Below are 27,088 nucleotides of genomic sequence, written 5' to 3' on the forward strand. Positions count from 1 at the left end.
TGTACAGGAAGGAGCAGAGCCCACCAAGCCTCGGGTCTCAGGAAGCCAACCCTAAGGTCCCCTGTCTGGCACTCTCTCAGCTGCTCCATCTCCTGGGTCACCGCTATCCAACCCACATTCCAACACTTATTTATGGTAGTTCAGGGCTATTAGTCACAAATGGGTTTATGTAGATTTATTTCTGTCTTAAGAACACCAGCCCCAAAGCCCAGAGAGAGCTCAGAACTATAACATGCCTACAGCCTTCAACCAAAAGCCTCCCGAGATGGCTTATGTCCTAGGATTCCAGGACCTGGATTTTTCTCTTTGGAGACTGCTTCTCCCCCCTCCAGATCTTACCCCTCCCCCATGTTAATGGGCTCTGTGACATGGAGTTATTTCCACTGGTAACAACCTGAAATGATACTTAGATTAAAAAAAAACAACAACAAACACCTACTTATGTGTTGGACTGATTGGTTCGTCTCTAAGACGAACATTTAATGACACGCCAGTCAATTCCTGAGTCCTGCTTAAGTGTCTCCTCAGATGGGCTGGCTTAAAGAAAAGTGACAGAAATGTTCTTTAATAACTATGGTTTATCCGTTTCTTTCAGATAGTAAGTGGCACATTCTCACCTCATTTGTAGCTTTTAATCTCAAATGGACATTGCTTTTGAAATATCCTCTCTGTGTGTCTTTTCTTTTCTTTCTCCCCCCACCCCCTGATGCTGCCACTTGAAAGTTGAAATCCACCACGGCTGTAATGGTAGGTGCCAGCTTTCTGAATTACAGGGTCACTGCCTGAGCTGATTCTAAAAAGCAAGTGTCTTTTTTATACCGCATAAAAGGCTGAAATGTTTACATATCAGAAGGCTATAGGCCAATTTCTGTCAAAATTACACATGAAGTTAAGCAGCGCAAGCAATTTATTTAAACACTAGTCATTGTAGAAAAATTCAAAACCATATGCTCTTTTAGCAGTTTTTCTCAAATGCATTTGACCCATGACTTGGCTAGACATACACGCTTCATAATTTACTCTACATTTCAAATCCCCTTGACATTTAAATAAAAGATCTTCATTAATGAGGTTTACATGAATGAAAACCTTAGAAGCTGATATCGGTTAGCGAGGGGCTTCAGCAACGTCTGTGCCTTCGCTCTAATTTTCAAATGACTGACTTTGCTAATCATTTCAAGAGAAATTTTCGAGGAGAGCAAATGATCCTCATTTGCATTCTCTGATTTGCAAAAGCAACGGCGGCCCCGGCACTTCCAAACAAACTTTGCTACAGGACTCAGCTGAAAGCAAATTTCTTTCTGCAACCCCGGCGGACCGAAGCTCCCTCCTCCTCCTCCCCCCCCCCCTCCTCCCCTCTCCCTCTCCCTCCCCAGGCCTGGGGAACACGCATCGTTTTCCCACACCCACTTCTCTCCCCGGGTTACACGGAGCTTTCCTACCCCTTTCATGGTGTGTCCTTTGGGCTCTGATGCTTTTACTTAAAATGTTGCAAAAAACTAACAAAAACGAGCTAGTAAGTATCTTACGTTCAGCGAGAAGCTGCCCGGGACGCGGAGGCCCGCACTCCCGCTGTCCCGCACTCTCGATGTCCCGAGCGCGCGCTCCGCCAGCTCCCACGATTTGGGCATTTACGCAGCGCTCTTCCATTAACTCCCGCGACCCAGCCTCCTGGGGAAGGTCCCCCCATGCCCCGGGGCTGCGGGGGGTGGGGGTCATCCAGGGAGCCACAGAACTACGGAACTGATCGTTGGGCCATGGTTTTTGAGATGCTGGATTTTCAAAGAACCCAAATGCAAACAGCAGAGCTAATTTGCGCAGCGAAAACTGTTAGATGTGTTTCGGCCGCGCTGGCGCAGGCGCTGGCTTCCGTGGGGTCCGCAACAAAGTTTCTAATTCCTCGGACCTCAGGGAACCCTTCGTAACTTTTGCAAAAGACACACCAGGTCCGGGTGGTGTTTTTTGTTTGTTGTTGTTTGTTTGCACACGATAGGAAAACATCTACTTAAATGCATCAGATGATAAACCACTCTGGGCCCGGGGGAGATGGCTCCAGCTACAATCCCAGCATTTCAGGAGGCTGAAGCCTGGAGGATCGGGAGTTTCAGACAACCTGACCTACTGAGGGTGACTTGTCACTAAAAAAAAAAAAAGTGAAGAAGAGAAAGTGTGTGGGGGGGAACCATGTTCGCTCAGGGCGCGGGCAAGATCGGGACAGAATTCAACGAATCCTAAGAACTCCGGGTTGTATGTACATCACATTGCTTACGGCTAAGGGGGACGGGTAAGGATTGCGGTTCCCTAGCTTTCTCCAGGATTAAAAAAAAAATCTTAGAGAACACACACGCGCGCGCGCACACACGCACACACACACACACACAGTGCTCAAACTTGGGCACTCTGTTTTAAATCACAGAAGCAATTTAATCTACCCTCTTTGAATCAATTTAACAGTGACCGCAGCGAAGGCGCCTCTGAAGGACGCCAAACAGCAAATCTACCTTCACGCGCGCGGAACCCACTGATCGGGGCTTTAATGTCTTAAAAATGAGAGCTATTACCCGGACGAGGGACTCCTCCACAAACACATTTCCATGGACTTCGGTGTGGTGATTGCTTTGTGTGAAATCGTGTTTGGGTAATAATAGGAGAAATCAGCCCGGCGTGGACGGCATGTCGCCCCGAAGCGCTCCCCCGGCCGCCTCCGGCCGCCGCCGGTCCTCCCATGCTGCGCGGAGCGTGCGGGCCGCCAAACGATCGCTTAGCAACACGAGGGGGACAATTTGCGTGTGTCGCATTTGTTATTCCAATTGCGCGCACCCACGCAGGGTAAGATTGTTTGTTGAGCGTGCTGGGGACACTTGTGGGTTCCCTCCTGGAGGAGGCGGCACAGCCAGAGAGCAGGGACCGCTGTCTCCCCATCCACGAAGTGGCTTAGTCCCGGATGGGGAGGGGGGCACCCTGCCTAGCGCTAGGGCGAGCTCTTCCAGAGGCGTCTGGGCCCGCGGAGTGAGGTTCTGGGCCCTGGGGTCACCTTCCTGGAAAGCCTTCCTTACGGAGAATAGAGCAAGCAGACCTTCAGCAACCTTGTCCAGCACTCAGCTGGAGGAAGGAGGACCCTGCCCAGGGCTGGAGGCCGGGGTGGGGACCCAATCCTCCTTTATCTCAAGGAAAAGATCCAGAAAATAGATGTGGCCCGTAGCCTTGATGGGTACCAGGGGCTATTGGATTTAGTCCTAGGAATTAAATCTGCAGAACCTTAAAGGAGGGATAACTGGTAAATTCCAACACAAAGATTCATTGTAAAGTGCTCTTTGCTTCCAGGGTTCTGTACTGCACAAGCATTTTTAAGGACACAAGGTCCAGGACTTTGTTAGACCAGACAACAAAGTACTCAGCAAAAATGACACCAAAGGGGTGGGTTGGGGGGCTCACAGGCCCTCTGTTAGGTCTGCGATCCAAGTTCAAGCTCGTGGGCAGCGCTGGTCTGAGAATCCTCTGTGGACACCCAGGGGGACAATTGTGCCCCGTATTCCACGGCACTTTTGCCTCTGCTCCACCTTCACTCTAGCAAAGGTTAAAAAAAAGAAGTCCACTCACAGGCAAGCATGGTGGCACAGCCACGAAACCAACACGAACACGGGGGGGGGGGGCAGCTTCCAGCCCTGGGCCACTAGTTAGCTGCTCAGCAGAACTGAACCTGGGAAAGGCTGGCCCGACCAGGAGGATGTGAAGTCTTTGACCATGGATGTGTGACACACCACAGTACCCTTGACCTCTGAAGGAGAGGAGAGAATCACACTCCTGTCAGAAACATTTTTATTGGTTTTTAAGTCTATCACCTCCCCAGATGAAGACCTCTTTCCATCCTATCCTAACTCGTCCCTGCGTGCGCTTCGCATCCGCACAATAGCACCCCAGCCTCGGCCTCCAGCCAGTGGGTTGGGATGAGAGGCCTATGGCTGGGGACGCCCGCTGGGTTTCACCAGGCTCAGTCTGAGTTCGGGGCTGGGGTCGGATCGAACGTCCCCACGCCAGAGCTCTGATCCCAGAGCAAACCTCAAGGTGGCCTTCCCCGCTTTCCCCAGCGCCACGCTCCGCCTCACAGCCGGGCCGGGCGGCGACCCCAGCTCCAGCAACCCGAGAGACGACGAGGGCCAGTGGGCACACGGGAAAGGCAATCTCCCTTCGGGAAACTGAGGTACCTCCACCCTGGACCCCGGCCGTCTCCTCCATCCAGGCCCCCGGCGATCTCTTCTTGAAACCCGCACGGCCTCGGCGGTTCCCCGTGCCGAAGGCCCGAGGAAGGTCGGCTCCGCGAGCTCCGGGGTTCACACCCAAAGCGGCGAGACTCGGGGGCAGCTTTTGCTCCGCGCCCGCCGTAGCCTACCTTCTCGAAGGGCGCCCGGCCGCGGGCGCGCAGCGGGGGCTTAGCTGCGCCTCCTGCGGCTCCGGCGGGGCCCCGGCCGTGCCGCCCCTGCGGAGAATCCCGCACGTCCCCGCGGCCGCCTGCCGCCTGCAGAGCCGGCTCGCGTCCCGGCCCCCGGGGCCCAGCGAAGTGCAGGCCGGGCCAGGCTGCGGGAAAACGCGGCCTGGGGTTTGAGGCCCGTCCGGGAGCGAGCTGGTGGTGGAGGAGAACAATTCAGCTCATTTGGAGGAGCTAAGAGGAGAGCCCCACCGCCTCCACCTGGAGCAAAAACAATACCAAAAACAAAAAGTGTTGGGGCGATGGCACCCCATTGGCACAGACAATGATTTAAAAGAAGTGCCAAGCCCGCGGCCAGTCGCCCCGCAGCCCTTCCGTGCGCTCAGCTCCGCGGCCAGGGGTTAAATAGAGGCGGAATTTGCTCTTCGCTGCGGTGTAAAGGCCCAGGGGCAGCCACAGATGTTTTCAGACCTAAAAGTGCTGGGTTGGAGTGGGGAGAGACAGAGAGAAAGGGAGGGAAATCCGATGCACCCCTTCTTTCGTCGGGTGTTGTCTTTGCAACTTGGGACTTTTTGCAACAAGCAAAGTTTGCTGGGCGGGGTAACCAGCTCCATTCTAGGGAGATACTGAACATTTGGGGGGGAGAGGTGGGAGGAAGGAGAGGCGAAATTAGGCGGTGAAAACGCAGGGGTGGGGGAGAGGGGTGGAATTGTTCGAGTCTCCTCCGGGGAGGATGCAACCACCCACATTTTCTAAAACAAAACCAATTCCGAAAGGAGAAACCAAACAAAAGTCTCCCCAAAGTAAAACGGGTCGCCGCGGGGCCGGGGAGGAAATCGCACCCAATCCCGGGACCCAACGTGAGCAGGCCGGCGTGGGGAGCGGGGGGTCAGGCGCAGGAGTTGTTAACTGCGCCGACACAAAGGAATTAACGAGATTAACCGGGCAATTAGGCCGCCCGCCCAGCTCGGCCGGCCTCGCGGCGGGGTGGCCGAATGGAAAAGATTAGGTTAATTTCATTAATTCCCAATCCACAATCTCTTTCCAGGCCTGGTAACCTCCCCCCCCCCCACCCCCGCGTGCAACACTCCTTTTTTTTTTCCTCTCTCCCCCTTTGGCACCTCTCCCCCCCCTTCCCCTCGAGGGCCTCCCTCCCTCCCCCCCATTACACCCCCTCCCCAGGAAAAAGAAAGGACCAAATCTGGTTCTGTTTGTCATCTGCATATTACCCAGGAACTAAATCCAGGATGACGTCGACTCGGTATAAAACCAACAAGAGGTTCAGCTGGCCGGAGCTCCGTCCTACCCCGCGGCTGGAGTGGAGCGAGCGGCGCGGCGCGGCGCGGCGCGGGGCGGGCGGGCGGGAGGAGGGCGCGCGGACGCAGGGGGCGGGCGGGCAGGCGGGGAGGGGCGCGGGGCTGCGCGCTCGCCTCGCTCTCTTTCGCTTTGCTCGGCGGCCGGGGACGGGCGCACGGACCCCCGCCCCCGCCCCCGCCGCACACCCTCGGAGGAGGCTTTTTTTCCCCCCCTCGGCTCGTCCCCGCCGCCGCCCCTCCCTGGTCCCGGCGCGGCGCTCGGGGATGCCCGCCGGCATGTTCAGCATCGACAACATCCTGGCCGCCCGGCCGCGCTGCAAGGACTCGGTGCTGCCGGTGGCGCCCAGCGCGGCGGCTCCGGTCGTCTTCCCGGCCCTGCACGGAGACTCGCTCTACGCCGCCGGTGGCGGTGCCTCCTCGGACTACGGCGCCTTCTACCCGCGTCCCGTGGCCCCCGGCGGCGCGGGCCTCCCGGCTGCGGTCGGCGGCTCCCGCCTGGGCTACAACAACTACTTCTACGGGCAGCTCCACGTGCAGGCGGCGCCGGTGGGCCCGGCCTGCTGCGGGGCCGTGCCGCCGCTGGGCGCCCAGCAGTGCTCCTGCGTCCCCGCCGCCCCAGGTAACGACCGATCGCGCCCGCGCGGGGTCCCGGGGCACGGGTGGGCGGTGGGGCCGGCTTCAGCGGCCGTTTTGGCGAGGGACTTGGCCCGCTGGAGTGCCGAGAGCTTTACACCGAGCGAGGAGAGTTAGCGAGCGCTTTGCCCCACGGCGGAGTGAGAGTGCTCACCGGGCTGTAATGATCATGCTGCCGGGGGACACGAGGTGTTCTAGAACTTCCAAACTTGGAAGATGTACCACTGGATGTTTCCCCTCCCCCCCTGCCCCGCGCATCCCGCACCCCGGATTCCCGGGCTTCCCCGATCTTCCCCCCCCCGCCCTCGCAGTAGTCCCCCTTTTTGCGGACGGGTTTGAAATGGGGAAGGGATCTGACGGCGCGCGCCTCTGTCGCAGGCTACGAGGGCCCGGGGTCGGTGCTGGTGTCCCCCGTGCCGCACCAGATGCTGCCCTACATGAACGTGGGCACTCTGTCCCGCACGGAGCTGCAGCTGCTCAACCAGCTGCACTGCCGGCGGAAGCGGCGGCACCGCACCATCTTCACCGACGAGCAGCTCGAAGCGCTGGAGAGCCTCTTCCAGGAGACCAAGTACCCGGACGTGGGCACGCGCGAGCAGCTGGCGCGGAAGGTGCACCTACGCGAGGAGAAGGTGGAGGTAGGCGCCCGGCCCGGCCCGGGGCGGAGGTGGGGTGTGAGGGGCGGAGGGGAGCATCCAGCGGTGCTCCCCGCAAGCTGGGCCACCCGCCGCCCCCAGCCGGCCTTGTCCAGGCCTCCCTGGGTCTCCCGACCCTTCCGCCGGCCTCGCCGCGGAGGCCCGGAGGCTCCCGGAGGGCGCTTTAGGCCCAGGAAGTGGAGCGAAATGCGGAAGCGCCCCCCTCCTTGTGTTGGCCGTGCCAGGATGCCCGGGTACGATCCCACCGCGTCCTGGAGACGTCGGGGGCCACCAGGAGCCCCTGGGGAGCCCTGGCCGCGCGGAGCCGGGGCGATGCCGCCCCTCTGATCGCCCGTGGCTTGGTGTTCTCTTGCGCCCAGGTCTGGTTTAAAAACCGCCGTGCCAAATGGAGACGGCAGAAGCGATCCTCTTCCGAGGAGTCGGAAAACGCGGAGAAGTGGAACAAGGCGTCATCGAAAGCCTCGCCTGAGAAGAGGGAAGAAGAAGGTAAAAGCGATTTGGACTCCGACAGCTGACGGCCGCGGGCCGGCCCCGGGCGCTTTTGCTTTGCCCGACTCACGGACTTGCACAGACAGACGATGCTTCTTGCACACGCGCTGCCTTGCGGGAGGGGGTCGAGGAAGGAACGAGGAGCTGTAAATACTGTACATAGCCGGGAGGGTCGGCGTCCTGGCCGCCGGCGCCCGGCCCCGCCGTCCGGGGCGCTCACGCCTCGCTCCCCAGCGTAGTATTTATAGTTAAGTTAACGGTGACACCCTAATAAAATGATGGCGAAGTGGACGGCCACCTTCTGTACTTCGTACCCCCCTCTCCCTCCCCCCCCCACATCAGATCCTCCCCCACCCTCCCCCAACTCTATTTATTTGTAGGCGTGGAAGATTATTAAAAAGTTGCAACTCTGGTCTGTCACAGAAAAACAATAACGAGAGTAAAGAAAGTCTGAGCGAAAACCGAACGGATCGATCACGGGAAAGGGGTTGCGTCTCCGAGGGGTGCAGAGTTGGCGCTGCAGGTGCCAGGGCAGGGCGTGGGTTCTGGGCTGCCTGTCCCAGAGTTTCCTGGAGCGGCTACCCCCCGCCAGGGACTCACCTGTACCAAGGCTGCGCGTTTACGAACCGCCCCAGATCCAAGGGAGAGGGTTCGGAGTGAAAGTGGGCAACAGAAAGTCTGATTCTCCTGAGGTTGGGCCGCCCTTCACGGCTGTTTCTGCTGTCCATTTTCCGGGGCGCCGTCTTTGGAGAGCCTTTTACACCCCACCATCTTGGCTGGCATCACAGGGGACCCCCCCCCCATCCCCAGAAAGCTGTGCCACTGCCCTGGGGTTGCAGGATTCACCTGGGACAAAGGCTCTTCTCCCAGGTGTGTGGTAGCCAAGAAACTCACTGCCAGAGGGGTTCTGCTATGGTGGGACCCCTCTTCCTGGACGGACTAGCCCCCCTGTGCACCATTCAGCACGGGGGCAGAGGCCAAGGCCAAGGGGGATGGTTTTGTTTGTTGGCTGGTTTGTTGGAACTGGTGTTTGAAATGGATCTCCCAGCTGGATAGGCTGGCACTTTACTGCTTGAGCCACACCTCTAGCCTAGTCGTTTTGTTTTGTTTTTTGGTTATTTTGGAGATAGAATCTAGTGAGGGTTTTTTGTTTTTGTTTTTGTTCTTGTTTTGTGGGAGCTGGCTTTGAACTTCAATCCTTTGGATCACTTCAGTCCTTTGAATCGCCAGGTGCCCAGCTAGGAGTGGTTTTAATATGCTAAACATGATTGGTTTCTGCTCTAGGTGCACTTACTGCTGAGGGAAGTTGAGGCTCAGAAAGCTGGCCTGGCCTGGCCTGGCTCAACCCAGACAGTGGAAGCTGGAAGCTTCTTCCCGGGCTTTGCTTTGAGCCTTTGGAGTAAGGTACCCAGGGGAAGGGAAGAGCGTTAGATGCCAGCTCTGACCAGGAGTAGAGAGAGAAAAGAAATAGGAATTCACAAGGAGCCCGGGTTTTTCACACTTTTTAGGTTTGCAAGGCAAAATGACACAGAAAGTGTGGACTGACCGCTAGCACTGCTTTTTCATTTTTTGTTATGTGTTATGTAGCAGCCCAGGTTGATTTCCAATTCCAGATCCTCCTGTCTCAGCCCCCAGAGTGCTGGGGCTGCACCCATGGCAGAGGCTCCCAGTGCTGCTTTCTTTTAGGCTCAGTGACTTGGAGTCCAGGTCTAAGTCAGGTGACAGGATTGCCCTAGTTTCAAGCGCAGACTCCATGATTTGTGACTTTGAGTGTGATGTTCTTCTGTCACTGGAAAATGGGGACAGTGGTAAAACCTGCTGTCCAGGGGTTTGGGAGACATCGAGGGCCCCAAGTTGCTTACTGTGCTGCTGGCATTAAGGACTTCTTTTGACACAGCTACTTTGTATGCGCACACACACATGCATACATGGGCCAGTAGTAGGGTTTCAACACAGGTCCTCAGTCTGGCTTAGCTTTTTCACTGAACTGGTGCTTTACTGCTGGAGCCCACTTGCTCTTCTTCCGTGTGTGTACTGGTTAATTAGAGGAGATAAGGGTCTCTCCGATTTATCTGCCCAGGTTAGCTTTGAACTGTGATCCTCAGATCTTAGTCTTCTGAGGGTAGCCAGTGTGAGCTGGCTACTTAATTTTGAAAGTTAGTAGGATCATTCTTATACTTTAGAAATCTTGCTTTTTCTTTTTTTCCTTTCTTTTCTTTTCCTTTCTTTTCTTTTTTGGTAGGTCGTGGGGCCTGAACTCTGGGGCCTGGGCACTGTCCCTCAGCTCTTTAGGTCAAGGCTAGCACTCTACCACTTGAGCCCACAGTGTCACTTCTGGCTTTTTCTGCTTATGTGGTGCTGAGGAATCGAACCCAGGGCCTCATGCATGCAAGGCGCAATCTACCACTGAGCCACCTTCCCAGCCCATCACTAGCCTTTTCTCATTTTCCCTTCCAAGAACTCTGAGATATGGGAAATGGTTACCACGTTATGGGTGAGGAAGTAAAGGTTTGACAGCTTGCCTAAATGAGCCTTGCATTGTAATTGGCGATATTTCAGTAATAACTGTTCTCATCAGAAATGTCCAAGGAGGCTGTCTCATTCTTTTATCTATTTACTTATTTTTGTTTCCGTCAGTGAGCTTTTTTTTTTTTTTTTTTTGCTCCAGGTTAGTGTTCTACCACTTCAGCCACAGCTCCACTTCCAGTTATTTTGATGATTAGTTGGGGATAAGAGTCTCAAGGACTTTCCTGCCTGGGCTGGCTTCGATCTGTGACCTCAGATCTCAGCCTCCTGAGTAGCTGGGATGACGTCACATTCTTGACAAGTCCTCCTCAGATGCTAGACTAGCAGTGTGAACAGTCATGTCGGCTGTGCCTCCCACCTGACCTCAGGAATAGCAGCTCTTCCTGCACTGGGGGCCTCGGCACCGCTAGAGCTGTTGAGCTGCAGGGGCATCTGGAACAGTCTTAACTTATGGGCACAAGCAGCGGGCAGTGTCATTCTACCCTGAGAGACTGACACTGCAGGCCTATTTATAACCCCCTGTGTGTTTGTTCTCATGTGACTTGCCCTCCAGCTCACCAGAAAAGGGAATCTTTTGTGAAAAAGTACATGGCAGGTGAGAGAGAGAGGGAGAGAGAGAGAGATGGATTTTCAGGTGACACAACCTATCGAGGGGTTACGGTGGGAGGAGGCTAGAGGTGGATGAGCATCTGGGAGCTGCTCCTGGTCTGACGTGGGGAGCCTGGGAGGTAAGAGCTCTCCTTCTGAAAGTCCCTGTCTCTGGGCCTGGCTTTCTCTGCTAGGCACTTGAGGATTGCCTCCCCCTTCCAGGAAATCAGCATAATAAATGTCTGGATTGTGAGGGAAATGTCAGCATGGCTTGTCTAATTATAGTCTACCCACCCTCCTGTGTGCCCCAGGCCCTGTGGGGTGCAAACCTCTTTCTTAGCTGCTCTGAGTGTCGGGCAGGGCCAGATGGGGTCAGGCAGCAAGGGCACGTGGGTGGGCCTGGTAATTTTCTTTTAGGGAGGGGTTTAGCGACCACACTGGCTGTTGGAGTGGGAATATGTGGACCGAGTGTAGGCCAGGTGACTTTGCCTGAGTAGCTTCTGGTTCTTGTGTCCCGGCTTCTGACCACTGGAAGTGTTCTGTTCATTTCACAGTTAAACAAATTGAGCCACAAAGCAAATAAGAAAGGCCAGCATGGGAACTGTGATCTGCTGTGTACCTAGTCCAGTGAATTCCATCAATCAGGGTGCTTAAAGAATCCAAATTAGCCAAGTGTTGGTGGCTCCTGCCAATAATCCCAGTTGCTCAAGGAGCTGAGATCTGAGGATTTTGGTTTGAAGTTAGCCCAGAGTGGAAAGTCTGAAACACTCCCTCTCCCCCTTCCCCCTCACACCTCTCCAGGTCCTAGGGCTTGAATGCTGGGCCTGAGCACTGTCCCTGAGCCTACCACTTGAGCCACAGCCCCACTTCTGGCTTTTTTGAGTAGTTTATTAGAGACAACTCTCATGGAGAGTTTTCAGCCCAGGCTGGCTTCTAAACACAATCCTCAGATCTCAGCCTCCTGAGTAGATAGGATTACAGCCACGGGTGCCAGGCTCTGTGAAACTCTTATCCTCAATTAACCAGCTAAAAGCTGGAGGTGGAGGTATTGGCTCAAGTGTTAAGTACTAGCCTTGAGTGATTCTCCTATCTGTAGTCTCTTGAATAGCTAGGACCAAAAGTGTATATCACAATGCCAGTCTTCTTGGTTGAGATGGGGTTTGCTAGTCTTGAAACTCTACCCTCCTGATCTCCAAACTCTTCTGTAGCTTGGATTATAGGCATGAGCCACGTGAACTTGGTTGTTTAGCATTCTTAGCTAGCTGGGCATGGGTGGGAAAGAAGATTTGAAAACAATTACTATACAAATAGCATCCTGGAGAGTAGTGGTTCTTTGATCAATTGTGTTTCCTTGGTATTTGACCTTGGAAACAGGAAGGTTTGTCTGCTTTTGAATGTGGGTCTTTTGTAATTCAGGATACCTCCTCCAGGTTTAACCTGGCCAGGGCTGGGATTATAGGTGTGCCCATCCTAGCCTGCTTACCCAGAGGGGGTTTTGTTTTTTTTTGTTTTGTCAATCGTGGGGGCTTGAACACAGGGCATGGGCACTGTCCCTTACCTTTTTTTTTTTCCTTTGCTCAAAGGCTACCACTTTGAGCCACAGCTCCACTTGCAGATTTTGAGTGTTTAATTGGAGATAAGAGTCTCACCAAGACTTTTCTGCTCAGGCTGGCTTCCAACCATGATCCTCATATCTCAGCCTCCTGAGTAGCTAGCATTACAGGCATGCGCCATCAGCACCTGTTTTAATGTCAATATGTGATAAAGAAGTGGGCAGATACTTGCTGGGTTTGGTTGTTGTGGGATGAGTGAGAGCTCTCTCATCCATAGTTGTAAGAGATGTACAGTCACTTAGAATAGTTTAGATATTAGTGAGGTTCTGGTGGCTCATGCCTATACTCCCAGCTACTTAGAAGGCTGAAATTTGAGGACTGAAGTTCAAAGCCAGCCTGGGCAAGAAAATCTGAGATTCTTTTTTACAATTAACCAGCGAAGACACAGAAGTAGTGGTGTGGCTCTAGTGATTGAGTGCATGCTTTGAGCAGAAAAAGCTAAGGGAGGGGCTGGGAAGGCGGCTCAGTGGCGTTTGCTTTGCATGCATGAGGCCCTGGGTTCAATTCCTCAGTACCATGTAAGCAGAAAAAAAGCTGGAAGTGGCACTGTGGCTTAAGTGGTAGAGTGCTAGCCTTGAGCTGAAGAGCTGAGGGACAGCGCCCAGGCCCAGAGTTCAGACCCCAAGACCAAAAGCTAAGGGACAAGCACTGAAGCCCTGAGTTTAAACCCCGGTACTGCCCCACTCCAGTTCAGATATCAAGATCCCAGTCCACCCCCTACTTTCCTGGCTGGTTTATGACCCTGAGTTTTTGACTCAGGTCTCCCAAGTTCACTCAGCTTTGTTCAGTGCACACCATAAGCAAAACAAAGGCTGGAAAATGCAAACCTCTACTTTCCTGAGTTTCAGATGAGGCTCTAGTGGGGGGAGGGGGAGAGGACTGGGCAGTAGATGATGGCTGGTAGGCAGCTGGGTGATTGGTCTCTAACACCACACTACTGTAAGCTTGGGAGTGGGGGTGGGGGGTGATTGGGGCCACAGCCTCACCTGCAGGAACCTGTGACAGGTTTAGCTCTGGGTGTCTGTCAGGTTCTCCCTCACCTGCAAGTGGGCAGGGCTGGAGGATTAGAGATGCTGGAAGGAACCCAGCAGAGTGTCTGACACATTTATTATCTGAGCTTTGAAAACAAGCCCCTGGTCAGCTGGCTAGCACTGGCCTGAATAAGTAGGTTGGAATGAGGAGTTAAGGTTGCTCCTAGTTTGTTTTATTTGGTGCCTGTACTGGGGTTCAAACTTTGTACCTGGGTGCTGTCCCTTGGCTTTTGCTGATCAAGGCTGGTTGGTGCTGTACGGCTTGAGCCACAGCTCCACTTCTGGCATTTTGCTGGTTAATTGGAGTCTCTTGAATTTTTCTGTCTGGGCTGGTTTTGAATGGGGATACTCAGATCTCAGCTTCCTGAATGGCTAGGTTTATAGGCATGAACCATCATGCTCAGCTCATGTTCCTAGTTTCTGTTTCTGGGTTAACTGCTGTGAGCATGGGCACAGTCTATAATGTAATTAAGTGTGGTGCCTGGGATTGCAGTCTAAGCACCCCCCAAGATGGACAGCCACCTTCCCCCAGCCCAAACTCCAAGACAATGGGATGTAGAACAGAAAAGGGAGATTAATTTGGCTTTGAATTCCACATTTTGAGAAATAACCTTGAACCTTTTCAGAAGTAAAATAAAAACTACCTCCCACCAAGCTGGCACAGAGCCCCTTGAAAGTTCTAGAAGAAATGGAGCTGCCCGGTGTTCTGGCAGTGGGGACTCCGGAGCCCTATTCAGGCCTACTCATGGCTGCGGGCTGTGTCCAGGGATCATGTGTGCAATGGAGTGAACTGCACTTTAACCAAAACCCCGATCCCCAACTGAAGCTGATTACTGGGCATTGGTGGCTCATGCCTGTAATCCTCACTGCTTGGGAGGCTAAGAACTGAGGATCTTAGTTGGATGTCAACCAGGGCAAAAAGTTGGTGAAACTCTCCAAATAACCAGCAAAAAGAAGTGGAGCTGTGGCTCCAGTGGTAAAATAACCTAAGGGACAGGGCCCAGGCCCTGAGTTGAAGTGGCTGTATCCGCACATGCACGTATGCATGCGGCACACACACAGACACACACACACCCCTCCCCCCCCCCACTGACACACTGTGATCAGTGAGGTTACTTTAGCCATGATTTAGTTTCAAAGTGTCTGTGTCACCTCATCTTTATTGTGGGGGGCCTAGTATTGCTTTACCTGACACGTGGTATGATGCCCAGGGCTGACCTAGTGGAGGCCAGCAGGAAGCAGAGTGGCCTGTGGATACAGGCAGGCCCAGCTCTTTGTGACCTTCTCCTGGAGTATACCCATTCCCCCACATTTCCTCCTCCCCAACTCTGAATTAGCACATGGGGATAGGACAGAAGTCCTTTAAAGCTTAAAATATTTTCAGCACAAACCCCATGTCCAGTAGGAGAGACAGAGAGAGGTTCAGTGGCACAATGCAGACACCCACAGCAGATGGGCCATGTGATGGGGGCCATTGACAAAATGAGATGTCCTTCCTTGGCTCTGAGGGTCCTGAGCCACCATGGGGGTGGGGGGCTCACTGCGGACATCCTGGGGACCAGCATGGGTCTGAATCTCAGGGCTGAGAGTGATTAGTCCGGTAGTGACAATGTCCCTTTTAATCCTGTCCCAAACAAGTTGTCATCACCCCATAAGGCCTAGAGAAGACATGTTTCCTTCCACACGGGGTGTGGTGAAAACCCCTTTGAAAGTTCTCAACCTGGGAACTATGGGATCAAGCAAGGAGGCCACCTCTCACCTCTCACCCCCCCACCCCATGAAGCTGCAGTTCCAGCTGTTGCTTTCATCCAAAGATGTGTTCCCAAGACCAGATGGCTGGGACATAAGAAGACATGCATGTTTGACTTTGCTTTGTATTTGGGGAATAAATATTTAAACCTGAAACCCAGTGAATCACTTTCGACTACAGCGGGCAGGGTTAGAAAGTTGTGTGGGGTGTTGGCTCCCCTCGCCCTGTCCTTAAGCCCAGCCAGCCTGCCCCATTCCTGTCCCAGAGCCTTCAAAGACCAGCCCCCCCACCCACCCATGGGTGCAGGGCACCAGAGTATGGTGGCGACACATCTATTTTAGGGCTGCCTTTTAGATTTTTGGTTGCCTTTTTTTCCCCTGGCGGTGAGGATAGAACCCAGAGATTCTGCAGGCTAGGTGAGCACACCACCACGGGCCTCCCTGCCCCCCCCAACACCACCACGGGCCTCCCTGCCCCCCCCAACACCCCCACGGGCCTCCCTGCCCCCCCCAACACCCCCATGGGCCTCCCTGCCCCCCCCAGCTCTTTAGTCTGCCTCCACCTGGCTGGAACAAACCTCCTTGCATCTTCCACACTCATTTTTTCCCCCTTAGTCGTCCAAGAAATACCCAACTGCAGTCACAAGTATGAATGCACAACAACCTCACTTTCTTCTGGATTGCTGTGACAGTTCTGGAAAGATCTTAGGTCTTCATGGTTTATGTTGGTCTTTATAGAAGATGCCCAAGGGTTGCTTTTCTTTTGAAATAGTCTTACCATGGAGCTCAGGTGAGCTTGGGCTTTGAACTTGTGATCCTCAATTTTTTTTTTGGGGGGGGGGTACTTGAACTCAGGGCTTTGCTCTCTCACAGGGATCTTTTGCTCCAGGATGGTGCTCTACCACCTGCCACAGCTCTACTTCTGGCTTTTTACTGGTTAATTGGAGATAGAGTCTTGTGGACTTTTCTACCTGGGTTGAGTTTGGACTGAGATGTTCAGATCTCAGCCTTGAGTATAGGTGTGAGCCCTGAGTGCTGGCGGATCCTCAAACTTGTAATCCTGCTTCCAACACCCTGTACTGGGATTATAGACATGTGCCACCATGCCCAGCCTATATGTATACTTAACAACAACAAAAAAAGATGGGAAATATTTTCTTCCATGCCCACAGTGTGTTGGAAAAAAAATAAATCTTACATTTGTTGGGGATTGACAGTTTTAGAAATAATTTCCCTGGGAATCTCCTTGTCAAACCCCCTCTGCAGTCTGATAAGACCTAGTAGACCTGGCCACAGTTACCTTGCTGTGTTCTGTATAAGCCGCTGTGCAGATTTTATTGTGTCTGGCAGAGTGCTGTGCTTTCCATCTTCACTAATCTGTCCAAGTGCCTGGGAGGATGACATCATCATGATCATCATGATCATCATCATTTCTTTAAGACCATACCAGGATTTGAACTCCATGCCTTGTATTCTAAATTTACTCAAGGCTGGTGCTCTACCATTTGAGCCACACTGCTATGTCCTGATTTTTGCTGGTAATTTGGGTATAAGAGTCACACAGGCTTTCCTGCCTGGGCTGGCTTTGAACCTTGATTCTCTGATCTCAGCCTCCTGAATAGCTAGGATGACAGGTGTGAGCCCTGGGCCCCCAGTTTATCATCCTTATTAAGGACACTTGAGACAGAATTAAAGCTCAGTACATCCTGGGAAGTGAGCTACCTGGGAGCCTGCCCGAGCCCTGAGGTTGGCCTTTTGCAAAAGGGGAAGTGATTTCTTCAATCAGATAAGGTTGCTGGTTGGAGTCCTTCTTACCCCAGCACACCACTAAACTGCTTTCCTAACCAGGACCGGCCTTGAGATCTGTCTAGTCACAAGCAGGCAATGTGACCTTTGAACTTCAGCCCCTTCCTTTCTAAGATGGAAGAATGCCCAGTGTGGGATTAAAATGGGGCAGTTAAAGTCTAGTGTTATAATTTCCGGCAATACCTGAAAATCACTTGGGGTTTTAGAAACACAAATGGTTAATCATGGCAAGTGTATCAGCACTTTAAAACCATCATAAGCCCTTTATCAAACAAAACATTTATTGAAGACCTTACAGGAATGATGATAATGATAGTAGTCTGAATTCAATCTACAAATAATAAAAATGGTGTCTAGTCTGTGCTACTCTTCTAGATGCTGTAGACATGACCTCTGTCCTTCTGGAATTTTCCATACTATAGATGAGACTACTAAACAAGTGGACAGGCTGTAAGCAAACTAAGTGAGGATGTATGAGAAAAAAAGCAAGAAAAACCCTGACACTGCCCCCCCCCCCATTGTTGTTGTTTTCAGATAAAATCTCACTATGTAGCTCAGGCTAGCCTCAAACTCACGATTCTCCTGTCTCAGTCTCCCAAGTTCTGGGATTACAGATGTGAACCACCACCTCCCACCCGATCATTGCTGATGTTAGGAAAGCTCATTATTTCCCTCTAGAAAATCTAGAGGCAGCAAGTGACGGATAGGACACCAGACTCCTCCATCAGTCTTGTGCAAATACCATTGCCTGGGCGGCCTAAACAACAGAAACGTCTTTTCTGTTGCAGTTCTGCAGGCTCGAGGTGCCAGTGAGTTTGCTGTCTTGGCCGGCAGATGGTCACTTCACTGCTGTGTCCTCATATGACCTTGACTCTGTGGGGCCTTCCTGGGGTCTCTTGTTCTGGTTATAAATAAGGACATCAGTCCTTGATGACTGTGGTGGCTCTATCTAGTCCCAGAATGCAGGGAAGTGGATACCGGAGGATCTTGAGTTCAAGACCAACCTGTGCTGTCTAGGAAAACCTTGTCTCAAAACAATAACGGGCAGGCTGGATGCTGGTAGATCACACCTGCAATCCTAGCTACTCAGGAGGCTGAGATCTGAGGATTTCAGTTCAAAGTCAGTCGGGGCAGGAAGGTCAGGGAGATTCTTATTGCCTATTAGCCACCAGAAAAACAGAATTGGAGCTGTGGCTCAAAGTGGTAGAACAACTAGCCTTGAGCCAAAGAGCCTAGGGACAACTCTCAGGCCTTAAGTTCAAGCCCTATGACTGATAAAACAAACAAGCAAGCAAACAAATAAATACCAGGCAGGGGCCAAGGATTGAGCTCAGTAGCCTGACATACACAAGAAAAAAAGTCTTAATTAATTATCCCCTTATAGGTTCCATTTCCAAACACATCACATAAGAACTTAAGGCGTTCACACGTGTATCTGGGGAGTATGTATTTTGGAATCTAGTCTTTAACACCACTTTGATTAGCTTTGCCAACAGGGCTGACATTTTTGGCATATTTGCCCTAGTAGGTGATGGATTTCCTGCCATATTGGCCTTTTTCCAGTATTATTAATCAACTCTGCCCACCAGAGCTAGAGCCTGCCAGCTCACTGCACACCAGAAAGTTTCTGTCTCAGGGACAGACACTACATGCATGATGTGTCTGAGATTTACCTGACCCTTGTTTTTGGTTGTTGGTTTTGTTTTTTTTCTTTTTTCTTTTTTTTAGCTTAAGGCCATTGCTTTACCACTTCAGCCACAGCTCCCTTTCTGACTTTGTTTTCCTTTTACTTATTTTTTGTCATGGGGCTTACACTCAGGACCTAGGTGCTCTTCCAAAGCTTTTATGCTCAGGGCTAGCAGCACTCCTCCACTTTGAGCCCTGGCACCACTTCCAGTTTTCTTGGTGGTTAGTTGGAGATAAGATCTCATGGTCTTGTCTGTCTGGGTTGGCTTTGAGCCATGATTGTTGGATCTCAGCCTCCTGAGTAGCTAGGATTATAGACGTGAACCACCGGTACCTGGCTCACTTCTGACTTGTTGGTGGTGAGTTGGAGCTGGGCTGGGGGAAGGACTCATCGCTGTCATTGCATTAGCAAGCTCTGGAGAGCTCCTTTTAGCAAGTCTCTCACCGCACAGGTAAGCGAATCTGGCGTGCCACAACCCCTGACACATGCTTTCTCCCAAAGCATGTGTGCTTGGATGATGAACCGCCCTGGACTGGCTTCTGTGCTGGTCCTCATTTTGAGTCCTCATTGGAAGTGAGGGAGCTTCAATCATTCCCACCCTGTCAGTTGACTCTCGGAAGCTGTCTCTATTCACTGTCCTGGGAGATTGCTCCGCATTTGGTCCGAGTTACGTGGCTGTCAGCAGACTGCAGTAAATGTACTTTTGCAGCGGGATGGGGTGGCGGGAAGAGCTGGTGTCGGGAGACGGACGGCTGGCCTCTCCTTCCCAGGCCGCTCCAGCCGGGGACGTCTGTAAGCCATTTAATCTCTCGGAGACATGGCGTATAAAACAGAGCTAATCATTCATGCCCCTTTGTTCTCTCCAGAGCAAATCACAGCAGAAGCCTGATAGTAACTTCTCCTCTTCCCTCAGAGCGAGAGGAAGGAGCAGGGCCCTGGGATGAAGGGTAGAATGGGATGTCCATAGCAGTTCATATTTTTGCCTGTGGAATACTGCCAGCCCTGAAGACAGGGACACCTTCAGGATAGAAGGTTCTGGAACCAGGAGGCACATGGACAGCCAAGTGTGTCTGTACTGACTTCCTGGCTCCAGTGTCTGATGCTGTGTGGACAGAGCCCCAGGAGAACAGGGCCACCTTTAGCCAACACTGGGATGAAATGTTAATCCTTGGGTTCTGTCTGAGGGCACCCTTCCCTGTCTCCATTCCAGATCATTCTCAGAACCCTCCATCTCCCTTTCTCTGTTACCTCTTTTCTTCTGCCTCTCCCAAACCTTCACCTTCGGAGCAGAACACAGAGCCATTTGCAAGGAGCGCCAGCCAGAAGCACGGATTCCTACATGCAGGAGGACCCGGAGAACAGATGCAGCCAGAACGGTTGGGGGGGGGGGGACAGGCGGGGCTTGGACACTCCCTGCAGTGAGTCCTGGTCTGCCTCAGTTTCCATATCTGTGCATGGGTCCTGAGACTAACTGCTCCCTAGGGCACCCCAGGGTGACATGGCATGGCTGCTCAAGACTGTGGGCTCTCCACGGCCAGATTACCACCCCGCCTGGGCATGAGCAGCAGAGGTCAGGGACGAGGTCAGGGTGGACTTCAGACCTAAAGAGGTTTTTTTTGTGTGTTTGTTTGCTTGTTTTTGTTGGTCGTGGGACTTGAACTCTGGGCCTGGGCGCTGTCCCTCAGCTCTTCAGCTCAAGGCGAGTGCTCTACCACTTGAGCCACAGTGCCACTTCCGGTTTTCTGGTGGTTTATTGGAGATAAGAGTCTCATGGACTTTCCTTCCCAGGCTGATTTTGAACAGTGATCCTCAGATCTCAGCCTCTTGAGTAGCTAGGATTACAGGTGTGCGCTACCAGCGCCTGGCCTAAACAGGGTTTAAAAGAATTACAGCCTAAAGCTGCTTCCAGGGAGGTACATGGGGGGGGGGGCAGGTGGAGTTTTTTTTGGGGGGGGCATTTGAAAGCTTGGGGAGCAGTGGGGAGAATCTGTGGTGTGTGCAATATTGGGGTTGAGCCCCAGGGCTGGCTCAGCAGGGCTTCTGATGCTGGGCTTTTCTCCCCATGTTCCTTCTGTACATATGGAGATAAAGATGTCACCAGACTGGGTAAGGAGGTACTGTGGCCTTAAATTGGTGATGTCACCCTATTCACTAATGCCTCACCTCCATCCCAGGCTGGATCAGCTCAACTGTGCGGCTGATCCTAGAGAGTGTGAGTCTCTCTCTCTCTCTCTCTCTCTTTCTGTGCTGGTCTTGGGGCTTGAACTCAAGGCCTGAGCGCTTTTCCTGAGCTTCTTTTGCTCAAGACTAACCTTCTACCACTTCCAGAGATAAGATAAGTGTCTCATGTACTTTCCTGCCAAGCCTGACTTCAAACTGTGATCCTCAGATCTCAGCCTCCTGAGTAGTTAGGATTGCAGGTGCGAGCCATGGTGCCAGGTTCTTGACACTGGTGATTTTACAACAAAAAGAGAGACTAGTGGTTCATGCCTACAATCCTAGCTACTGAGGAGGCCAAGGTCTGAGGATCATGGTTCAAAGTCAGCCTGGGCAGGAAAGTCTCAAAAGCAATGGGAAAGTGCGCAGGCCCTGAGTTCAAGCCACTGTATCGGCACACAAAGTTGAGAGAGAGAGAGAGAGAAAGAGCGGGGGAGGGAGAGAGGAAAAGAGTGGCTTGAGTGGTTAAAATATTTCTCTATTTATAGCTGTATCTACATCTATCCCATACTTAAAGCACAAGTCTTTATTCAAGTCTGTTTATTTTCCTTTTTTATTTTAGGCTTACATAAGTTGCACAGCTTGTATAAAATTTTTCAGGCCATCCGGAAGTGTGGAGGGAGAGGTGGCAATGTGTATCTGCATCCATCAGCATTGTTTCCCGGGGTGGCTGCTGGCTGGAGCGGGGAGCCCTGGCCATTCTCCCTCTTGTTCTCTGGGTGTTGTGTTTTCAGGAAATGATCCATCACAAACAACCTCTATAAGTCCCTGGCTGTCAGCAGATGTCCAGCAGTCCCTGCTCCAGGAGTTGCAAAACATCTGGAACATGATGCATCATGGGACACAGACCCCTGTTCTTCTCATTGGCTGTACCCGTGGCTCATCTGCCTGCATTGGTCATTTGCAGCCCTTCAGTGATGTCACAAATATCCAGAAGGTCCCCCACTACTGGGTGGGCACTCAGGGCTCTGTGGTACAGGTGTACCTTAATTTATGTAACTGCTTTCTCATTACTTGTTAGGAATAATTCCGATTTTTAAAGGACACAGGTGACCCTCAAGAACCCCCTGGGGCACAGATGCTACCATCCTCATCCTCCATAAGTGCCAGGAGCCCAGGCAATCCTGAGGTGCAGTGGCTGGGCTGGTTCTACTCTCAGTCCTGCAGGGGTTGGTGGTCGGTTTGTCCCAGGCTGAGGGGTAGGAGGATTTCTTGTGTTTATTTGTGATTTCTTCACCAGTACAGCCAGTGAGCATATTCTATAGTGTGTGTGTGTGTGTGTGTGTGTGTGTGTGTGTGTGTGTCTGTGTGTGTGTGTGTGTGTGCGATCCTGAGTCTCAGGAGCTCTGTCCCTGAACCTGTTTTGCGCAAGGCCAGCACTCTGCCACTTGAGCCATAGCTCCACTTCTGGCTTTGTGTTAGTTACTTACAGATAAGAATCTCCTGAGTTTCCTGCCTGGGCTGTCTTTGAAGCAAGATCCTCAGCTCTTGGCTTCCTGAGTAGCTAGGATTATAGGATAATAGGTGTGAACTACAAAGTACAGCCTTCCACATATTTGCTCATTGGCATTTCTTGGCTCTTGTGGGTCCTTCCTCTGTCTCCTCTGAGAGACACTTCTTTTTTTTTGGGTCTGGTTGTGGGGCCTGAACTCTGGGCCTGGGCACTGTCCCTCAGCTCTTCAGCTCAAGGCTAGTGCTCTACCACTTGAGCCACAGTGCCACTTCCGGCTTTTTTTTCTTTGCTTATGTGGTGCTGAGGAATCGAACCCAGGGCCTCATGCATGCAAGGCAAGCGCTCTACCACTGAGCCACCTTCCCAGCCCCGACACTTCTTATTTCTAGCAGAAAGTGTGTGTGTGTGTGTGTGTGTGTGTGTGTGTGTGTGTGTGTGTGTGTGCATGTGTGTGTGTGTGTGTGTGTGTCTCCCAGGGCTTGAATTCAGGACCTTGAGCTCACATGGCTGACACTCATCCACTTGAACCATGCCACCAGTCAGGCATTTTGATAGTTAATTGGATAACACAGTCTCAAGGATTCTTCTGCACAGGCTGGCTTTGAACCTTGATCTTCAGATCTCACCTTCCTAAGCAGCAGTTGGCACGAGCCATCGGCACCTGTGCCCAGCTTATTCCTTTTTGTTTTACTTTTGGGACAGGATCTTGCTCTACAGCCCATGTCTCATCAGACTTGTAGTCCAGGCTGGCCTTGAACTCATGATCTTCCTACCACAGCCTCCCGAGTCCTGGGAGCTCCAAACCCTGGCTCTTTTTTCTTTTCCTGTTTCAGTGCTAGAGTTTGAGCTCAGTGCTTTGCACTTGGTAAGCAGACACTCTACCACTTGAGCCATTCTCTTCTGCCCTTTTGGCTAGGTTATTTTTGGAGCTAGGCTCTTGCTTTTTGCCCAGGCCCCAACCCAATTCTCCTGTTTTAGGATGCCTGCTGTAACTGGGCTGAGAGGTATGCACTACCACCCCCAGCTTTTTTTCTGTTGCATTGGCATCCCATGAACTTTGCCTGGGCTGGCCTGGAACTATGGTCCCCTGAGGAGCTTAAGTGACAGGTATGTGCATTGCTGTTGGTTCAGATGGGGTCTCATGAGCTGTTTGCCTGGGCTGGCCTCCCACCAGGATCCTCCCCATCTTCACCTCCCAGTATTGCAGCTGTGAGCCACCGGTGCGGGCCTGTCTCTCTGGTCCCTCCCAGCTCTGGCTCAGAAGAACCTGCCTCTCCTTTGGGTTAGGACACTTGATTTTTGGAGAGTGTTTTTCTATTTGGTACCTTTAGAGTTGGATTTGTTGCATTGGAGTCTTCAGTCTGTTTGGAACTTCCTTGAAGGGTCTGGCGGGAGGGAGAGGAGGTGCTGAGGTTTGAACAGCTCTGGGTCTCAGACTGCTTAGACAGGCACTCTCCCAAGTGAGCCATGCTCCTAGCCCTGTGGTTTATTTTGCTATCTAAAGGAACAGAGCAGTTAATTTTAATTTAATTTAATTTTACTTATTTTATTTTATTTTTGTTGGTTATGGGCTTAAACTCAGGTCTTGGGAACTGTCTCTGAACTCTGTTGCTCTACCACGTTGAGCCACAGCTCCACTTCTGGTTTTTACATGGTTAATTGGAGATAAAAGTCTCTTGGGGGTTTTTCTGCCCAGGCTGGCTTTAACTGCGATCCTCAGATCTTAGCCTCCCGAGTAGCTAAGATTATAAACGTGAACCACTGGTGCCCAGCTAATTTTTATTTTTTTTTAATTTAAAATCTGTTGTTCTCATGATATTTAGCATATAGCCTGTCTCCCCTACCTGTGAGATATAACATTGTCTCTGTAGCCTCTGTCCGTCATCTATTTATAACCTATTTATTGTTTATCTATAACTTATCATCTATCTATAATTTATTATCTACCTACAGTCTATCTACCTTCTAACCTCCTATTATCTACCTTTTATCTGTCATCTGATTACTTATTTATCTTTATCTATCTCTTATCTCTACCAACGTTCTCTATGTTATCTTCCCACCTATAGCTCTCTATCTACTTACCTACCTTCCTATATCTTTTTATCAATCTATACTTATCCTCTAGGGCTATCATCTATGCATATCTATTATCTATCATCTGTGTCTATGTATCTTTATCTCTCTAAGTATCTGTTACTCCTCTGCAGCACTGTGTACCTGGGTGCTGGTGGTCATGAGGGTGAGCTGGCACAGCGCTGGCATATGGGCCTCACGGATAGTGCTCAGCGGTGCCAGGATGGGCAGGTGAGCAGGGGGGAGGGGCAGGAGCACACTGCCAACATGTATGGTGAATTCACATAGATTTTTTTTTTTCTTTAAGACTAAGTCCTTAGGAAAAGCCCCTGAAGAGTGGCTGAAAATGGACAGAGATAATGAACCTTTTGGCTAACTTTCCAGACCCTTGCCAAATTGTTTTCAGTTTAAGAGTGGGGGGATGTGGAGAGAGGCTGCACCCTGGGTTCCGAGCCTTTGACCCCTGCGAAGCCCTGCTGACTTCACCTCACCCCGTGTGATATGCCACGTCCTCCTCCTGGGTTCAGGTCATCCCTGTCTGCACTGGAGATCGGCTTTCCATGTTTTCCCTGGGGGTGGATTTGTGAGTTTGACTCCTAGCATTACGTAGAAACCTCAGAAGCTCGTGAGCACTGCACATCAGATCCACAGCCCCACCCCAATGCCATCCTGTCAGCTAGAACACCAGAGTCCTCCCCTGATCCCGCCCAATGCCATCCTGGCATCTAGAACACCAGAGTCATCCCCGGCCATGCCCCAATGCCATCCTGTCATCTAGAACACCAGAGTCCTCCCCTGATCCTGCCCAATGCTATCCTGGCATCTGGAACACCAGAGTTGGAAGGCCAAAAGCTGCCAGGATCATGTATAAAGCCAAGACACTGCTGGTTCAAAACCCAGATGAAACTATAGAAGAAAACAAATAATAAATAAAGGTAGCTGGGCACCGGTGGCTCACACCTGTAACCCTACCTACTCAGGAGGCGGAGATCTGAGGATCATGGTTCCAAACCAGCTTGGGCAGGGAAGTCTGTGAGACTCTTATTTCCATTTAGCCAGTAAAAGTCCAGGAGTGGAACTGTGACTAAAGTGGTAGAGCACAAAAGCTCAGGCCCTGAGTGCAAACCCCACCATGGGCAAAAGAAATAATAACCCACCAAAAATGCAGGTACAAAACTATTCTGCTGCCATCTCAAGGTGCACACTTCCATTGCTGTGCTACAGGTCTCCGCTTGCAACGCCATCTGTGCTTTGGCTGTTCAGAGGACTCTCCTGAGCAGGAGAGAAGGCTTGCTGGGCAGCCGCTGGCATGCCCCAGGGGCAACAGCCACACCAGCCGGGTCGCCTGTCTCTGGAGGCATCTAGAGGTTGTGTCTGGTGACTGACCTGGACCATCACCTGCTAGATGTTCCCACAACAATGTATTTCTCAGAAAAGATCTCTTTGTTAAATGGCACATGAGTATATCTGTGTGATTATGTGTGCATAACACCCACACCCACACAATGCAACACATGTGTACATAACGTGCGCTCCTACATACACACACACACACACACAGGCATACACATATACAGGGGCACCAAGATATGCACATGCTCACACAGAAATACACACATGCACACACAGATGCACATAGACATACATGGATGTACACACACAGAGAAGTGCACATATATGCAAACACAAATACACAGGCATGTACACACCTACATTCACATGCAACACATGCACACAATTCACACCCCTACACACATCATGCATGTACAAGTACACTGTCACACAACATAGATGCATACCTATACAGGCACACAGAGACATGCACTGTGCTCACATGTACATGCACATGCACAAATAAATGCAAAGAGACGTGCAAATCCATGTGCACATGTGTACACCATAGATCCTATTCGTCTAGAGGTCCTTGAATAACAGCTTCAGTCCTCTGTGACCCTAAACCTCTCAGCAGAGCCAACCTTGAACCTGAGCAGGCATGAGGGGCCCAGGCTCAGTGGCCCCGAGCTGCTCCTCAAGGCGCAGCTCCGTTCCCTGCTAATGAGAAGCTGCCCGCTCTGCAGGCGGCCTCGTGGGCGCCCCACATTGAGTAATGAGGTGTCGCCCGCCGCCTGCACAGCTGCCTAGGAATGGAGCTCGCGTTCCGTGCTCCACCCACCATTTGGAGAAGTGGGAAAGGCACTCGGATTTTATGAATGCTCATCCACTGCTTGCCTGTGCTAAAGCCCCGCTAAACACCCATTACATCCAGGCCGGCGCTCGGTGCCCGGCTGGGCTCCAGCCTTGCTTCATGGTTCTGGAGTATTCTTCAGTGGCCCCATAGGCCCCTTTTAAATTTTGCTTTCACTTTTTCAGCCAGCACTGGACTTTGAACTCGGGGCCTCATGCTTGCTAGGCTGGTGCGCTACCACTTGCGCCATGCCTCCAGCCTTTCATGTGGCTGGTTATTCTGGAGATGGGATCTAGTGAGCTTCTCTGCCCAGGTTTGGTCTCAAGCCATAATTCTCTGGATCTCAGCCTCCTGAGCAGCTAGGGTTGCAGGTGTGAGCCTGGGGTGGCTCCTATATACCCTCTTAGCGAGGTTATCCTGGGAAGCACAATGTCTGTCAGGCTCCTGGGTCCTGGGAAACCATTGCCTAAGCCTCATCGTACTTCATGCACCTCCCCAAAGTGTTTACATTTACTCAGAAGAAAAAAAAGAATAAAATTATGAGTCTTTAATAATTATTCAGCCTGGATGGTGTGTTTCTCCAGAGCAAGTCAATTCTCTATCATTCCTTTTCCATGGAGAATGGAGCTGACACAGA

General features: G+C 51.8%; 1 protein-coding gene across 1 annotated transcript; it reads left to right on the forward strand.

Moving 5' to 3' along the window:
* The first annotated feature begins 5,976 nt into the window (after positions 1 to 5,976).
* Gsc (goosecoid homeobox) lies at positions 5,977 to 7,812 on the forward strand. Its single transcript, XM_042692811.1, has 3 exons — positions 5,977 to 6,361; positions 6,754 to 7,013; positions 7,391 to 7,812. The coding sequence occupies exons 1-3, from the start codon at positions 6,007 to 6,009 to the stop codon at positions 7,544 to 7,546; spliced, it is 771 nt and encodes a 256-aa protein (XP_042548745.1). The 5' UTR covers positions 5,977 to 6,006; the 3' UTR covers positions 7,547 to 7,812.
* Positions 7,813 to 27,088: the final 19,276 nt, after the last annotated feature.

This window comes from Dipodomys spectabilis, unplaced genomic scaffold (assembly GCF_019054845.1).
Source record: "Dipodomys spectabilis isolate Male_0828 unplaced genomic scaffold, ASM1905484v1 ptg000157l, whole genome shotgun sequence".
NCBI lineage: Eukaryota > Metazoa > Chordata > Mammalia > Rodentia > Heteromyidae > Dipodomys > Dipodomys spectabilis.

Excerpts from the sequence above, each read along its gene's own strand:
- Gsc (XM_042692811.1), top strand. The coding sequence starts at position 6,007 with ATGCCCGCCGGCATGTTCAGCATCGACAACATCCTGGCCGCCCGGCCG. Across the intron at positions 6,362-6,753 it reads CTGCGTCCCCGCCGCCCCAG|GCTACGAGGGCCCGGGGTCG; the intron begins GTAACGACCGAT and ends CCTCTGTCGCAG. Across the intron at positions 7,014-7,390 it reads TACGCGAGGAGAAGGTGGAG|GTCTGGTTTAAAAACCGCCG; the intron begins GTAGGCGCCCGG and ends TCTTGCGCCCAG.